The sequence below is a fragment of the Anoplopoma fimbria genome, chromosome 3 (genome assembly GCF_027596085.1).
Source record: "Anoplopoma fimbria isolate UVic2021 breed Golden Eagle Sablefish chromosome 3, Afim_UVic_2022, whole genome shotgun sequence".
NCBI classification, from domain to species: domain Eukaryota; kingdom Metazoa; phylum Chordata; class Actinopteri; order Perciformes; family Anoplopomatidae; genus Anoplopoma; species Anoplopoma fimbria.
This window is the reverse complement of record NC_072451.1, coordinates 15504523-15522244: the sequence shown is the minus strand read 5'-3', so window position 1 is coordinate 15522244 and position 17722 is coordinate 15504523. Positions and strand designations below refer to the sequence as shown.

General features: G+C 41.5%; 1 protein-coding gene across 1 annotated transcript; it reads left to right on the top strand.

Moving 5' to 3' along the window:
• Nucleotides 1-1529: 1529 nt before the first annotated feature.
• Nucleotides 1530-7009, top strand: LOC129088804 (kidney mitochondrial carrier protein 1-like). The gene is made up of 9 exons (XM_054596035.1): nt 1530-1749; nt 1864-2011; nt 2358-2452; nt 2962-3047; nt 3900-3995; nt 4133-4257; nt 4701-4824; nt 5375-5455; nt 6015-7009. Exons 1-9 carry the CDS (start codon nt 1686-1688, stop codon nt 6054-6056), a joined length of 861 nt encoding a protein of 286 aa, XP_054452010.1. The 5' UTR covers nt 1530-1685; the 3' UTR covers nt 6057-7009.
• The last annotated feature ends 10713 nt before the right edge of the window (nt 7010-17722 follow it).

Genomic DNA, 17722 nt, shown 5'->3' with positions numbered 1-17722 from the left:
GGCTCAAGATGTTCTGTGACCTCTGATCTCTTTACAACTTAGTAAAATAAATGTTCTATTTCATCGCTAGGACGATCGGTGTCACACACATTCCTTGAAAAGGTTATAAGTTAAGTTCCAATGATGTACTGTATGACCTATGATGTATGTTTGTAGACTCATCTTTATGTGTTCCTCCAAACTTCTAGTTGGATTCTAGAGAGCTAGTAAAAAGACAACTGTTTAATGAAAAACAGAGAGTGGTAAAAAAACAAACATGACCTCTCACTCTGTCCATACTACGGCAACCAAAAATGGATCAAACACAGCTGGTTGGGTCTTGGTCTGCTAGGTGTGTTATGTGCATGTTGGGTCTTGAGTCAGATAGCTAGACTGATTCAAAATCTGAGGTTTAAACTGAGACAGCTGAAATTTACATTCTGCAGACTTTGTTTTAGCTATGGTATTGATTTCTGTAAATTCAATTTTTTTAAATGAAATAAGAGATTGACAAAAGGACACTTTCTGTGATACAGTACTAGTAACATGGTAAAGTTAGTGTGCTGATATGTATTATGTGTTCAGCTGGGCAGCAGAATAGGGTGATGAACAACAGTGTTTACAAGAGTTGAGATCTGCTGTGCTCATATGTTCAAAGGTTTAGATTGCCTTATTGTAATAACACATTTTCAGGTCATATCATACTTAGTATCAATACAATTTCACATTAACCCTCTGTAGCTTAGTGATGATTACATGCAGGATGTGTAGGATTTTGTGTTGACATCATCAGCAAATCATCAACAAAAATGTGCACATAAACAGACAAGACATTCCAGGTGGGTTAGTTAAACATCTAATTAATGATCTGTAATGACAATGTTGAGATTTTTACATAAAATCGATACTCATACTATATTTTGTTATTTTGTTCTTTATGAGAATAAAATATTTTTTTCCATCTTTATTTACATAACAGACAATACCATTATTGTTTCAAGTTACAGGTGAAAATGTTGTCATTATTTTATCCTCCTTAAAAGATGCTGGAGTTGAATGTCAAATATATCATATGTAAATATTAGACCCTAAAGAACAGTGCTCTTTCTTATAAAGATGCAAATACAGCATTATCTATCATTAAACATCTCCATCAATGACATTAGCTGTGATTTTAAGAGGATTACTTATATTAAAAATGAATATTGCATCTCAAATATAGTGATAGGAATTAGATATATGTACAGGAAATAGATTTCATATATAGTTCCAAGTTATTTATTTAATTAGGAGAAACCCTGACTTCACTGTGTTCATTTCCATTTTTTGTTTTTCTTGTGTGTGTGTAATTTGTCTAACAATATAATCAAAATAAATGGTTTCTTTGTTGGGAAGATGGAAATGAAAAGGAAGCAATACTGTCGCCTATTTTATATCTCGGCTCCTTTCTTCTGTCTGGAGCGGTTGCTTAGCAACAGGCGTAAGGCGGGGACAGTGAAATCAGTGGCCAATGGAGGAGCTGGTGGGCGGAGCTTCGTCTTAGACCGGCAGCAGGAGGGGCCACGCGAGGCTGGACTTCTCAAACGCCGGTCGGGATTGAAACGCAGTTGCACGCTGGGTATTAGTTTCAGAGTTTGACATTACCCCCCCAGCTCACCGGTTCGCCGGCTGGTTTCCGCAGTGATACGGTACACGCTGTTGAGAAAATGTCTAACGTCAACTGGAAGCCCTTTGTTTTCGGCGGGCTCGCTTCCGTGACGGCAGAATGCGGTGAGTGATGAATAGAGGGCGGGGAGGCCGAGCTCCGTGGATTAACGTTAATTATTGACATCCCTGTTGTGATTTAAAGTCTTATACGATAGTACTCCATGCTTTGTGTTGCAGGGACCTTCCCCATCGACCTAGCCAAGACGCGTCTTCAAGTTCAAGGCCAAGTAGGCGACAGCAGATATCGAGAGATCCGGTACAGAGGCATGCTGCACGCTATAGCGAGGATAGGAAGAGAGGAGGGGCTCCGCGCGCTGTATTCAGGGTCAGTATGGTGGATCAATGTGTTGTGAGTCTCTATATCTTTGTCATCCAAACCATGTTTTAACTACACAAGTGCTGGACCTATTTTTTTTGTTTATTATCCTACTGTACCTAGTATTTCTTCTAAATGTTTCCATTTCGTCATTTTTGTGCACTTCCTGTTTTTGTGAAAGCCATTTTCCCAGCAACCTTTTTGCACCCCCTCTACTCACCTCAGTGTTTTCGTTTTTCTTTAAGGGCTTATGCCAGGGCCAGGAGCCACAGTTGTGGGTCTTTTAAGCCTGATAAGATATTGCAGTACTGGGAATTATAAATAAACCTAACCTAACTTGAATTGGCTTCTACAGAATAGCTCCTGCTATGCTGCGACAGGCCTCCTATGGGACCATTAAAATTGGCACATACCAGAGCTTGAAGCGGCTGCTGGTCGACAGACCAGAGGGTGAGTCCCAGTCCCAGTATCTCCCCCCCCCCCCTTTTTTAAAAATATGCTTTTTAACTTGTGTTTTTATTGTTTATTGACTGTCTTTTGTACCTTCTTAACACACTTTCATGTTTAATGCCTTGTTTTTTTTATTGATTTGTTTTCTTGCTTGTCTGAAATTCTGCTGCTGTGAAGCACTTTGTGACTTCTGTCTGTGAAAAGCGCTTTATAAATATATTTTACTTACTTACTTACCCCCCTACCCCCACCACACACAAACACACTTCGCACACATTTTGGCAGGCGGTTACCTGCCCTCAACATATACACAGTCCTCCTGAAATGTCAATGTGTGTGTGACCTAGTTAAGTATGTCACCTCATTTATTTCATACTAAGAGCTAAGTTTAACAGTTGGTGCTTCTACAAAACAGTGTTAAGACAAACAGCGACTGAGCGCCTGATGCATTGTATCAAATGCTGCATGTTCACAGTTACAGTCTGCCTCCCACTCTCCTCCTTTTTCAGATGAGACATTGCTGACTAATGTGATGTGTGGTGTTCTCTCTGGTGTCATCTCGTCCTCCATCGCCAACCCCACTGATGTTCTGAAGGTAGCTATTTGCACCCATCAAGCTTGTGTCTTATTTTTCTTGTTTTGTCCAGGCGTCAGGGATTCTCTAAGCAGCCGAGCAGGTTTGGCAATTTATTGGAACTGAAGCAAGTTGTTTTTTACTCATACAGCTGTAACTACTTGTGCAGCCTCGAGTAGGACTGTAGTTCAGTTATTGTTTTTCAAAAACCGAGATGAATTTGCCCTTTCTATGTGAGCTAGGTAACCCAGGCTGTAGGTGTGGTCATTTTGTTGCATGCCGAGTAGAGCGAAGTGCATATTGGTGATATCAAGACCCCACTTGTTGATTATTTATAGATTGAAGCCTCTTCAGCTTAACATAGTGTTCTGTAAACGATATGGGTGCAAGACTATGATGTGTTTGTGTGTGTGCACATGCTTATCTGGACTCATGATGTTTTGCCCACCTTCTCCTTGCCGTGTAATTACCTCCCGTCCACGTTGCATGTTTGTGGGGGCTTAACAGACTAATAGAAGTTGCTTCAGGTTAGGAACGTTGCGTTTTTGTCACAACGTGTTCTAGCTATGACCCCCCGAGTCATCAAGGAGCTGGACAAACCAGCTAACTAAAGCTGATCTGCAAACGGCAGCCATTCCTAATGAAAACAAGTCAAGCAAGATCTGGAGAATTCCTGGAATTGAAGAGAGAGAGAGGGGAGGGAAAACACTTTAGGAGACCATGCTTCCCAAAACTGCCTCTAACTTTTTTGCCTTTGCATTCCAATGGCAGCCAGATAAATACACCCCCATACTTGTCTTGGCGAACCAACAGCATTTTGCACTGATTGTGATTACTTTCATTTTTTCAAGTTCTGTCTGTCTGTTCTTCCAGATCCGCATGCAAGCTCAGGGAAATGTGATCCAGGGCAGTATGATGGGCAACTTCATCAACATTTACCAGCAGGAGGGAACAAGAGGACTGTGGAAGGTACAGAACACCTGGAAAAAATGTCTAGTTTGCTTTACTAAATGACCTCAGTCTCCACGGGTTACAGATACAAAGACAATGCTCTTTCATGCTCAAATCCTCAATCCTGTAACATTCCCTTTCACCTCCTGCTTCAGGGCGTCTCTCTAACGGCTCAGCGGGCGGCCATCGTGGTCGGGGTCGAGCTACCGGTCTATGACATCACTAAGAAGCATCTGATCCTGTCGGGTCACATGGGGGACAACGTGTACACACACTTTGTGTAAGTTTGCAGAGTCACCTGAAGATCATCCTCCTGTAACTCATGTGATGTTTTCACCAGGAGTATTTGCTTGTCAGGGCAAGACACATTTCAACATCTTTGGGTGGAAGTAAGAGAAACACAGCCCTGTTCAATCTGTATGTGTTGACCATTGTCAATCGATTGCCTTCTCAGATGAGATATTTCAAGTCATTCAACCCCTTGACTTGGAATTCAAGCTTTTCAAAACACATAACGTTTGATACATTTGTGGCAACAGCACACACACACACACACACACACACACACACACACACACACACACACACACACATCACAGCGATGAGTGTTTAGCAACAAATATTAAATTAAATTACAGTTACTACCCCTCCCTTCCACTGTCATTCTACAAAATGAAAGAATTCACAGGTAATCATTCAATCTTGTGTCTATTCGTCCCCCAGGTCCAGCTTTGCGTGTGGTCTGGCGGGAGCTTTGGCCTCTAACCCAGTGGACGTAGTCCGGACACGCATGATGAACCAGAGAGGAGTAGCTCTGTGCCAGGGAACAGTGGCATGCATACTGCAGGTCAGTCACCATATACTTGTTCCTGTTCAGATTGTCTATGATTACTAAATTCCACTGATTCCAGAAATAAAATCTGTAGACTTGTTATGAACAGCGCTGTTCAGCCTGTTGTATAATGTTGTATGTTTTAAAGCTTGCCCCCACACTAGGATTTAGAGAAAGGATATCATCCCCTGTTATGCTTTAAGTTTGACTATTCTTTTTTTTTTAATGATCTCTTGTCACTCCCACAACTTTACGGGCGTGCAGTAATACATTGCTAATAAAACCCCTTTTCAGAATAAGCATCTTCATGACTTTCACAAACCTTTGACATTTAAAGCCACCAATGACATCAAAATTATTCGTATTTCTAGACTTGAGTTTACATGGGAATTCTGCCTCCTGGAGGAGTATTTAATATAATATGGTGATTTGTAATATCTAGAGCAGACCTTAATATAACGGATTTCCTTAGCCCAGTTATAAAAACGCCCAAAGAGGACTTAAGAACAATTATCAGAGGATAATGAGATAAAATTGGTTTTTAACATGTTTGTTTTATCTTCAGACGTGGCGCTCCGAGGGCTTCATGGCCCTCTACAAGGGTTTCTTTCCCAACTGGCTCCGCCTGGGACCGTGGAACATCATTGTATCCTTTAACCATCTCATTAGCGTGTCGCTCTGTTTACATATGTCCTTTGTGATGCAATATCTTTTGAGCTGGAGAAATCAGCAGGGAAAAGTTGTTAATTCTATTACGCATTCAGTGACGTTTGGCATTAAAAGCCATGCTTTCCAGTGGAGTAAAGCTAAACCTAATGCCAGCTAACTCCCTTATGTAAGTTTGGGAAACTACTGCCTCAGTGCTTCACTGCCTCTGGCTAGAGAGGACCTAGGGGGGACCGCAGTGGGGGAAGGAGGAAGAAAGAAAGTAGGGGAGAAAAAAGGAAGTGGACAGTGAACTCAATGAAAGTCTGTCTGGAAAGGCCAAGTTACAGGGGAAAGAGAAGTTCTGTCAGGGTGTCATCGTGCTCCAACCAGGCCTAAAAAATGTAATGAGATTATTGACTTGTTACAGCCGAGTAGTCTGAGGTAACAAGGGAGGCTTTGAGCTGAAGTACAGAAAGAGCCAAAATTCCTCAGTGAGCCTCCCATGCTCGGCAACAATGTTCACTTTTCTCGCCTATGGCCCTTCACTCTGTATCCAGTTCTTCCTCACTTACGAACAGCTGAAGAAGATCAACGTGTGACTGACGGAACGAGACGGTGAAAAAGAAAGAAGAGTATGTGGTCACTCTCCGGTACGAGCCGAGAGGACCAAAATCTGGAATGGCTGGAGGCTGATGGAACCACCGAACATGGGTTGAATGGGGTTGATGCAGACCCATGTATGAGGGGCGGCGTGGTCTCCAAATTGAGTGCCTTAGTTTGTGAAACAGGCCGTCTGCGCCTCAGTTTGAATAAGGACCGAGAATGTCGGATAGCAGCTGACAATCATTCCCTTTTTGAGAGAAAATTGCTTGTGTGCGCGAGTCAACAAACTTGGACTAAAATTCAGTTTTTAGTTTTTATTTTTCTATATTTAGTTGGATGTGTCGCAATTATTTATTATTCTAAGAGTCTCCCTGGAGTACTTGGAGAGTTCAGAGCCAAAAATACATCATGGTGTACTGTAATGAATAACAGTCACACAAACCGCCTGAAGACCAGTGTGTGGGTGCTCAGTGGATACACACACACACACTCACACACACATCCCATGCCCATATGTGGCGAGACTAGTGGTCCGTCACGTCAGCGAGTGCAGACAGTAAATATAACTGGGGCAGCTGGGGGTTTACTCCCAGGGTTCTTGGTGTTATTATATGTATTACAGTTAAATAGCCATGATGTAAGACTTCATATGATACCCCATGCCGCTTTAGGTGAAGACCACTGAGACACATTAATGTATCCAAAGGGCATCATTTGACAATGTTTGTTGCTTTAAATCACTTAAACCACTGCACATGATCCCCATTTAACTCCAGGTATATTTTCATATAGTGCATTTGCACGCTGTGTGCGTATCTGTGAGCTTTTGTCGTAAAGGATGAACACGTTGCTGGCTGTTCTGTGTGAGCTGCCTTTGCTGCTGATGTGTAAGTTTACTTTTGGTGTCTAGGCTGCTGTTGCCCTGTATTTTGAAATAAAAGAGAAAAACCCGGTATGTCAGTGTTCGACTTTGTTTTCACCACAGTGTGGCGCTGTGGAGCTTTACACTGGCCCGCCACAACTCAACTCCCTGGAAACCAATAGCTGTTAATCAGTCTTCTTAAATTCCCAACCCCTCAACTTTGAGGCCATAAAATCTAGCACAGTCGTGTTGTTTCTGAGGGATTGCCCAGTGTCTTCCCAACGCACGTTCATGCAGAATCGCACAAACATCGACTTGTGAATTATTCAGGGGAATCAAAGATGTAATTGTTTTATTTCTGCTGGTAAATTCCCAGTTTTCCTTCAGCGGAGCTGTTTTGAGCAGATGACGGGAGCTCTGGGGAGTGCAGCAGGAAGCGTTGCAGTGAACCTGCAGTCTCTGTGTGTGCGCCTTGTTCTTTTATTTAGGGAGCATCACCATGGGACTTATTACTTTTGTGAGAACTGTTATTGTTGTATCTGCTTCATCTAAGCCGCCATGAGCTGCACTGCTACGTTATTGTTGGTGTGACAAGCATGGCTGCGTTGAGTAACTGTTCTAAACGAGGCCACGGAGCGTGATGGAGGAGACGAGGGTCTGTATGCTGGTCTAAACACTTTTGTACAGTAAATACACTACAGACCTGAAGGGCACTGACTGGCAATTCAATTCAAGGCACAAAAACACATCTTAATGTCCATAAGGCGAGCTGAATGAGAATAAGAATAATGGGTGCCGTGTGCCAGGATATGGCATCTATAAGTTGGCATTATAGGCTGCTGCCTGGCATCAGGTCTCTGGCACAGCCCTCTACAAACTGGGCAAGTATGGCCACGAGGGATTCCGGCAGTCACAGACATGCTGCATTATGGGTATTATTTACTGCCTGGCCCAAGGGTGCAGGGGGGCTGGCTCTATTGTGTTCCAGGGATCAGAGTGAGCTTTTGTGTCAGAGGAATAAGGCTCTGCTCTGCTCCAAACACACTGCCCTTTTTCCTCTCCCTCTTGTTTTGCTCGCCTCAGATGAGAACTCTGCTCGCTGCAACACACGGGTGAATAAATGGACGGATGATTGGACGAGCGGATGGAAGTGTAGACGAGACAAATCTATCGTAGTCTGTTGATCCATTTGGAACATGGAGCGTGTTGCCTCTAGGCTGCACAGTGCTGACAAAGAAACAAAAGAAATCACAGGCCTATTGCTGTTTCCTTTTTTGCTCAATATTGCAGTTGAGATACGGGCTGAAATACAACAGAACCGTTTTTCTTTCTCAGCTTTTGAAAGATGTGCAGCCTGGGTTCTTAGTTTGAATGATTTTCCCTTGGGAAAATACATTGTTTACAGGCCACAGATTCTGCATAACATAAAAAATACCTTTCTTAGGAAGCTGTCTAGAACATCGTTCTCCCGGAGAAAAAAGTGCAGCCTTCTGCAATTTGAAATTGTGCCTGTAGAGAACATTGTGATAAATTGTACGTCTGGTCTGTGAACAACAAGCTGACAGAGTGAGGATTTCAAACAAGGGGAGGCAATAGATCCTGCAAAAATGCCAAATGATGCTTTAGGAACTCTTTTCCTTGAAAAAGGATAAGATGTAATTCTGTAGTAGCTGTTAGAAAGAGACAAATATCACAGTAAGTCCCTGCAGGAATATTAAAGAATACTGTATGGATGACTAAGATAATAATAAACATGAAGTATGGCAGAATGTTTTGTTTAAGATTGAGTGGTGAAGCAACCTGTTATTTTGTAATCATATGTGACTTGATGAGATGTGGGTCCACTGCAGCTGTATTGTTGGTGTCTTGAAAACCCATGAGGGTTGGGCATGTTTTGTGCATGACACGAAAATAAAGATATCTATCTATGGTGCGACCAATATTAAAGAAACACAATATATCATTTTAATTAGTGAGCTTAAAAGGTTCTACTAGGTTGTTTTTTGTAATTATTGGAGAGAACCAGGCTAGCTGTGTCCCCATGTTTCGTGTCTTAATGCTAAGCTAAGCTAACCATCCACCAGGCGTAGCTAAGCATACAGGCATGAGAGTGGTACCAATCTTCTCATCTAGCTCACGGTGCAAAACTGAAAAAACATTTTTCCCAAATGTCAAATTACTCCTGTCCCTGTTAAGAAACCACAAAGCTACAAATGTTAAGTGTCCATCCAGCTGTAGCACAAATTGGATCAGAATTTCTTCAGCAAATGTATTTTCATTCAAGTCTCATCACTCCACACAGATCTGCCGCTATTTTCTTGTTTGTCTCCTCAGTAGCAGTGAGCTTCATGTATGTTTCCATTGCACTTTGTTACATTTTGTTTTTGTTGATATACCAGCTATTCCCCCTCAACTAAGCAAAAAATAAATATTGATGTGAAATTTCATCTTTTTATTTCTTCATATTTCCGGAGTTAACAAGCTGAAAGTGTGCATACAAATAGTTGGATGAGAACACACTTCATGATTCCCCACTACACTGTAACATCTTCAAACTAAACTTCTATCATATGAGAATAATTTTAGAAAGGTGCCTGCAGTTCTTGTCTGCTAAAACAAAACAGTGAAACTCCTCATCCAAACAAACTACAGGCCCGCCAAATCACAGCGCAGTCGACCTACATTCACACACTACTGGAAGGGGACCGGGACCCCAGGGAGACAGGATCACAAGGATGAGCCGCTGGTAATGCTGCTACATTGTTCCATTAAGACGGGAACAGGCCAACAGAGTGAATGTTAAAGGAGATAAAGGGAGGGGGGAGATTTGTTCCACTCGTTGGCTTCTTTGACTCTGTGGCTCCAAGAGTCAGCGAAAGTTAAGTTGTGTCAATTATGAAGGAACTCCAATGTTCCTGTGACATCTGTATAGTTTAAGTGACCTTTTAGTGTTTTATTTTGTGCTTATGCTTGTTAACTTATTAAATAAAATATGTTAATATCTTGACTGGAGTTAGATGAGAAGATTGACACCACTCTCATGTCTGTCCGTTAAGCTGCCGCAAGGAAACGGTTAGCTTAGCTCAATGATGCTAAACAGGAAGAAACAGCTAGCCTGGCTTTGTTCAAAGGTTAATACAAATCTACATACTAGCACATTTAAAGCTCATTAACTTACTCATTACACCACAGAGTTTACTCTGTACAAAAACCTGAAACGACATGTTGTGGTTTCATTAAGCTAAGCTAAGTTTAGCTAACCGTAGCTTCATATTTAACTGATATCAGACATGAGAGTGGTGTCAATCCTGATTTAACTCTGAATAGGCATATAATAATGTCCTTTTACACTTATGGGTATTGGTAGTGTATCTTTGGTGGTTAGCAGTAACGTCAGTGTATTTTATGGTGTTTTTTATTTCTTTAACACAGCAATATTTCCATATCTCTTTCAAAAAAAATGTGTACAAATCTACTTGTCCTTGGGTTATACTCCTTATTTCTGGAGACTGTAACCAAAAAGTTAGAAAGTTAGAAAAACAACCCACTAGACTACAGATGAACAGGGAATACTGCCATCATATCATAACATCGCCACTTCCTTGTTAGACGTGTTCAGTCTCATGTAATTCCAGAGGATAAACACTAGGCAGAGCTCATGTGCTTTCTGCTAAGACATCAAAAACAGAGGAGTAAGCACACCATCTGCCTGTCACCAACGGCCAGACTCTCTCTCTCTCTCTCCGTAACCCGCTCAGTCACAGCTACCCTCATTAATATCCCAGCTTCTGATAAGGAATAAATATTCAAATATTCAGCTGTATCATTTTCCTTGGACGCCTGATTTAAAATTCCCTGCCCTCCGGCACAGCATGCACTATCCATACAAACACATTTGCACACGGGGGCCTCTGATGTGTGTTGGTGGCGTTGGTGGGATGGCTCACTGACACCAGAGCTGCTGTTCTCCACCTCTATTTATCTCTTGCTCGCTCACTCAATTTTTTTATTTAAAATTGGAGAGGGATAAAAGACTGAGGTGGTCAGTGAAGATAAAGATTAACTGATGGAATGAGATGTTAGATGGAGTCAACTAGGAGATGTTGAGGAAACTTTATCGGAACTGGAAGCCAGGGTTGAGTGCCTGAAGAAAGAAAATAGACGATGACTAGAAGAGACGGGATCCGTGGGAGAGAGGAGAGGATGCAACACATGTCCTGATTCTCCGCTGCGCTCCAATTAGCATCCATATGAAGCCTCTAAGACAGTGGTTGTCAACCGCTGTGCCAAGGACTCAAGACAAATGGGCTGCGAGACAAAGGGTTATTGGCCCAGACAATTTTTTGACTTGAGCAGTCTAAGATCTAGGTAACACTGGAAAGAGTGTGGTTTTTTTTATTTTTTGTGATGCCAGCATAGCCAGTGCAATATTTACTCTCAGTCACTCAAACTAAAACCGGATTCTGACTCTCAAGCAGATCCTAACAGTGAACGCTCATATGTTTCTATAATAAGATGCTGCGTTTGGCTTATATGTTGATACATTTAGCTCTAAGCTATTGATATGTTATCATGCAAGATGACATGAGAGTGAAAGGGGAAGTCCACCAATTTCATACATTAAGGTCAGTTTACCAGAGGAATTCAACTCAGGCTATGAGAACGTTTGAAAACTGCTCAAGGGGCTTAGTCAAGTCAGAGAAAATAACCCCAATGATGTCGTAGTGATGTTATCAGGGTACAACAAATCTATCCCACTGGCCCAATTCCAATCTGACCACTACTCCCCCCTACTCCTTGACAGAGGGAACTTCATTTGTAGTCCCACTCACAGCAGAATGGATCATTATTCTTTAAGGTTGAGTGTATAAATACAGCTGCAAGCTTTGGGACAAACCTCACTCTCTAAGGCAAGGATATTATAATATATATATCAGAAACAGAACTACTTTATTGATTCCTGGAGGGAAAACGTATAACATTACTACTCCCATTCTAGACCAGAAAGATTTAACATGGAGAAATTATGAAAAAAATACAAAAAAATAGAAATATTAGTATGTAAAAAGATATGTAAATTATTTTACTACAATATATATAACAACAGTGCAAATAATAATGCTGAAAAATGAGGTCTCTTAAGTGTGTAAAAAATTATAAAATAGAATAATATAAATAAATATAATAGAATTGTATAAATAAATAAGAATATTGGTTTAAATGTACAGTTTAAATAAAGCATTGTATAAATAAATAAGAATATTGGTTTAAATGTACAGTTTAAATAAAGCAGCATTAATGCCAGAATAAACCAGAGTATTGCACGGTTAAAAGTTATTGTACTGTGAAGTCAATATTGCAAGGTCACAAGGTTATTTAAAAGGATGAAGCAACGATATGCAGTTTACAGTCCCATTTTGCCGCATAAGAAAAATGCACACTGAGCGGACTCAGTGTTTGTGTACACAACATCTCTGGGTTCTGTTATTCGCTCGCATAACTTCTCTTACCATTGTTATGCCGATGACACCCAGCTGGTCTTGTCATTTCCCCCCGGTGACACCCAAGTCGAGGCACGCATTGCTGCGTGCTTGGCTGACATCTCGAAATGGATGGCGACACACCACCTGAAGCTCAACTTGGACAAAACCGAGCTACTGTTCCTCCCGGGGAAGGGTTGCCCGCACCGAGACCTGTCCATCACCATTGATGATGCCAACACAACTCGGACTGTGAGGAATCTGGGTGTGACCCTGGACGAGCAACTGTCGTTCTCAGCAAACATTGCATCGGTCACACGCTCCTGCAGATTCCTCCTCTACAACATCAGGAGGATTCGCCCCTTCCTCACTGACGAGACGGCGCAGGTGCTCATCCAGGCTCTGGTCATCTCCCGCCTGGACCACTGCAACTCACTACTTGCCGGAGCCCCGGCGTCGGCCATCAGACCTCTGGAGCTTGTCCAGAAAGCTGCAGCTCGTCTGGTGTTCAATCGCCCCAAGTTCTCCCACACAACTTCCCTTCTCCGTTCTCTACACTGGCTCCCTGTAAGAGCTCGCATCCAGTTTAAGACTCTGGTGCTAGCCTACAGGGCAGTGAAAGGAACAGCTCCATCCTATCTCCAGGCCATGGTCAAGCCCTACACCCCAGCCCGACCACTTCGCTCTGCTGCCTCGGGGCGACTGGTTGCCCCGTCGCTCAGAGGTCCCTGCGGCCGATTGACCCGGTCACAGCTTTTTTCTGTCCTGGCCCCACAGTGGTGGAATGAACTCCCCACTGATGTCAGAACAGCAGAGTAATGTAATGTGTAATGTAATGTGACTCACCGCCTCTGAGTGGATGAGCAGCCACCTGTCTGCCAGCCATCTGATTTGCTTCTCAAACACTTATGCTCGATAATGCAGGAGTTGAAAAAACGTTCTCAAGAAACAATTCAGTTTTACTGATAAAATTAGGAGGATGCTGTATTTGTGCCACTTTCACAATTTTCTTACAATCAAGAGGACATTTTCACACTGAGTGGCTTCATAGGTTTGATTTTGAGTTCATCCCCACCTAGGCAAATTAGCCAAGTATGCCAGGGACTGTAGGGATAAACAGATCAATAATACACACACACCCACACACACACATACATACAGTGTCCAATTGAAGGAGAGAGAGAGAGAGAGATAGACACAGTATAACTCTTCTCTTCTCCTATCTCAACCAAATAAGAGTCACATGTCTTGTGAAGGCATGAGGCTTCATATCACGCAGTTATCTGCTGAGAGAACAATCGCACCACTGTTGCTGCACTCTCAGAGGTGAGAAGCCTGTCACAACTCTCTCTCTCTCTCTCTCTCTCTCTCTCTCTCTCTAAACTCCGCTCCACAGGTGCAGTCTGACACAATCACTGGTTGTGTGGCAGGAAAACTCATGCCAAAATGTGATCCGGACAAACGTGATTACACCCCAGATAACCCACTTACTCCAGTCAGACTTTGCGTGTTATGTAGACATCTCTGCGTAAAGACCAGCAGTCATGTGAAACTAAAAAACATTACTGATGATGTGACAGTAGGATTAGGGATCAGATTTTGTGCTGATCAATAGGGAGCATAAGGGATTGATCTTTAGAAACTTTTAAAAGCAACTGAATTTATTGAAACTATTTCCAATAATGTTTCAACACCAATTAAAGTCACACAAATGTGTCCTTATTGAGCTTATTTGACATCTGCTCTTACAGAGGGGCATGTGTATTTTATAAGACAGTGCTCTTTCACACACACAATCTGTCATGCATGCTCCGTGTGATGAAATTTAAGTGGGCTTCTGGGGCCAATTTAGAGGCCTATTTCTTTTATTTGGTTAACAGGGAACCGCCTATGTGTGTGTGTGTGTGTGTGTGTGTGTGTGTGTGTGTGTGTGTGTGTGTGTGTGTGTGTGTGTGTGTGTGTGTGTGTGTGTGTGTGTGTGTGTGTGTGTGTGTGTGTGTGTGCGTATGTCCATTTAGCATCAGGCAGACCTGGGGCAAGATTAGCATTAATTTGGAGATGTGTTCCGGTACACCTGATGAATGTAAGTCCAATATTCACCCACCATTTTGCTCTGTTTTTGGTCTCCACCAAGTCCTGAGGCAAATATCTGACTCCTTAGCTGCTAAACGCTCCACCAGCTAAGTGCTAACTGTGTCTGTCAGCCGTTTGGTGCTGGGTAGCTAGCATACAAGCTTTTTGTTTCCTGAAAACAGCTGCTTGCTGCTGCATGAAACAACACGGATGACAGCGGAAGGAGGAAATCAAAACTGTTGATTTACTGGCCAAAGAAACAGAATAATGAGCTGAAAGATGCTAAAAAAGCTCAATAGAGCTGAGGGTAACTGCAGAGATTCTTGTGGGTTCGCCATCATTTGATCCATTATTTTATATAATATTATATAATTTGTTTACAGCAGCTTTTAATTACTATTCTTAGAGTGGTTACTATTTTAAATGAAATATATGAAATTAAGAATACGTAAATTTAAATAAAGAGACAACTATATTCAGGTTTTATTTGCTTAATACTTGGAAATTATCTTATTTAGATAATAATATGTAATGTGTGAGCATGTCCACAACTGTAGGTTTGAAACCTGACTTAACAACTTAAATGATTAAAAGTGCTAATGGCCGCAATGTCCAGGAAAGACAACATTAAGGGACGAGAGGTTACGAAACTTCATTGAGTTAAGCGAAAAATACCTTTAAGCTTGGTGTGTCAAAGGTCAGCATTTATGTTGTTTGTTTTCCCATCCTACTACTGGATTGCCTTCAGCACACACAGATGTACACAACCGCATCGATAAACTGATAATGATGAATACTTACTGCTGTGTCTCTCATTCTCTAAGTAGTCCTGCAGTGCAGATGTGCAGTGCACAAGTATATAGTATGCACTGTTTGTTTGTACGCATTCTCATCCAGGTACTAATTTACACACAAGCACAAGCACAAGCAGGATAACTAGAGCATTGATGGGAGACATGCATCATCAATCTTGCTATTAAGACCCCATTATTTGTCGTTCTCTTCCTCTTGTCCATCACTCTCTCCTGATCCTCCCAGTCCGTTACAATCAGAATGACACTGAACTTTCTCTCACTAGACGAGCACAGATAGTTGGGAATTAGAAGAAACAAAACTGTTCAGCAAAGCATGAGCAGAATTAAGCGCATGTAATAATGCAATAGAAGTAAATGCTTTAGATGTGCTTGCACGGCTAGCAGCAGTTTCAGCGGAGCTTTAGGCTAAGTGCTAACACAGGCATGCTAACATGCTCATCCCAACCAGTGTTTACATGATTAGTTTTGCAGGTATAATGTTGACCATGTTCACCATTTCCGGTTAGTATGCTAACTACTGTAAAGTTGATCTGAGTTGGGAATGTCATTATTTTTTTTTGTCAAAGGGTTGAACAAAGAGACATTTTAAACTGATGATGACACTAGATGAAAAGTTAAGGGTATCGCATTTCATCCTGAAAATGAATACACATGAAAAATGTCAGAGCATTTCATCTAATAGTTGTAGAGATCTTTCACTTAAAGCCACAAAAAAAATCTACCTAATGGTGGAAATAGAGGACAAATTAGGGGTAGGACAAAGTCATTGGGCTTCATCATCTGGGAACTATGAATGTCTGCACAAAAAGCCAGTACATCCACTAGCTTTTGAGATGTTTCCCCGGATTAGTGAAAACTTTGACCTGCTGGCTGTACTAGATGAAAATAAAGGGGATAACCAACATCTGACAGGTCATCCAATAGTTGTTGAGATATATATGCTCAATGAAAACCTGTTTGTCTTGGATTCACATGAACAAACTGTGTCCCATGATGGCAAAACAACTTGTTTCCATATCAGCTGAAACACATTACACTTGTAATCATAGTCAACCTGACCAAGTACACCCATCCCACTTCAAAATGTTCCAGTTGTAGCTGTTACCCTGTCGTTGCCTTAGACCAGGGGTGGGCAATTATTTTTCCCAGGGGGCCAAATGAGCAACTGAAAATATTTTGGAGGGCTGGGCCAAAATGCCGAACTCAATTATGCATAATATACATTTTATTTCTATATAAAAAGCAGTAAATGGCATTGTTTTGACCGCTGGTAAGAGTGTATGTTATTATTTGGCAATTAAAAGGTGAGGTTAGCTTTCAAAAATATCATTTATTCAAATAGAATTTCCAAAATGATAAACAAAATGTGAAACATTTGACTCATTTTCAGTCACATTAATAACAAAGGGCATTTTGAGTTTCATATACTATTGAAACAAGGATTTTCTTAGCTTTCTAAAGACGTCACATCATCTTTGTAACCAAAATAAACAAGACATGTCACTGAACTGTGTAACTGTGTAAAGAAAAGTGTCCCAGTTTTGTAGCCTTTTTGACTTTACATGCCTATATTAAACATTTAATGTTTTCAGAACTGTGCAAAAAAGTGTCCCATTTCACTTGTTATATTTCCACATTTTAGTGTTCTTCAGTTCTTTTTTTTTACTGTGCAGAAAAAAAGAAAAGGATCAAGTGTCCCATTTCACTTGTTATATTCCCACATTTTAGTGTGAGAAATCCAGTCTCTGTTGAGCTTTAACAAGCATCTCTGGCTGCATGCAGCTTTGTAAAACAGCCTTGTTGTTTTTCTAGCTTTGCTAGTAAATCCGTTGATGTCCGCGCTCGTTCGGCATCAGTCAAGTTTTTGTATTTCTCGGCATGTTTCGTCTCGTAATGCCGTTTCAGACTGTCCTCTTTAAACAGGCGACATGCTCCCCACAAACCAAACACACAGGTTTACCCTTGACTTCAGTAAAGAAAAAATTAGTAGTCCATATTTGTTTGAAAGTTCTGCTTTCGGCATCCACTTTCCTCTTTTTGGCATGAGCCGACATTTTCGCATTTTTCAGGGGGTGACAAGGAAGGTAGACAGTTCAGGGGTGACACGGAAGGAAGACAGGTTGTCAATCACACGCATTTCACGTGTTGACGTGCACGATTGCGTGCACTGTGAGAATAAATGGGCTTCAAAATAAAAGCAATGCGGTTTTAGTCCACCCATAAGATAATTAGAAAATATGTTTTATTTTCTAATTATCATGTAATCTTTCGCGGGCCGGTCAGAATCCGTACAATGCCCAGGTCTGCCTTAGACGTAACATATCTAAATAATATGTGGGACACTCAAATTCGATTAGATCGACAAAGATAAAAGCAATTTTCCAGTACTTACATATCCATTTCAAATGAAACAAATCCCAAAGGATGCAGAA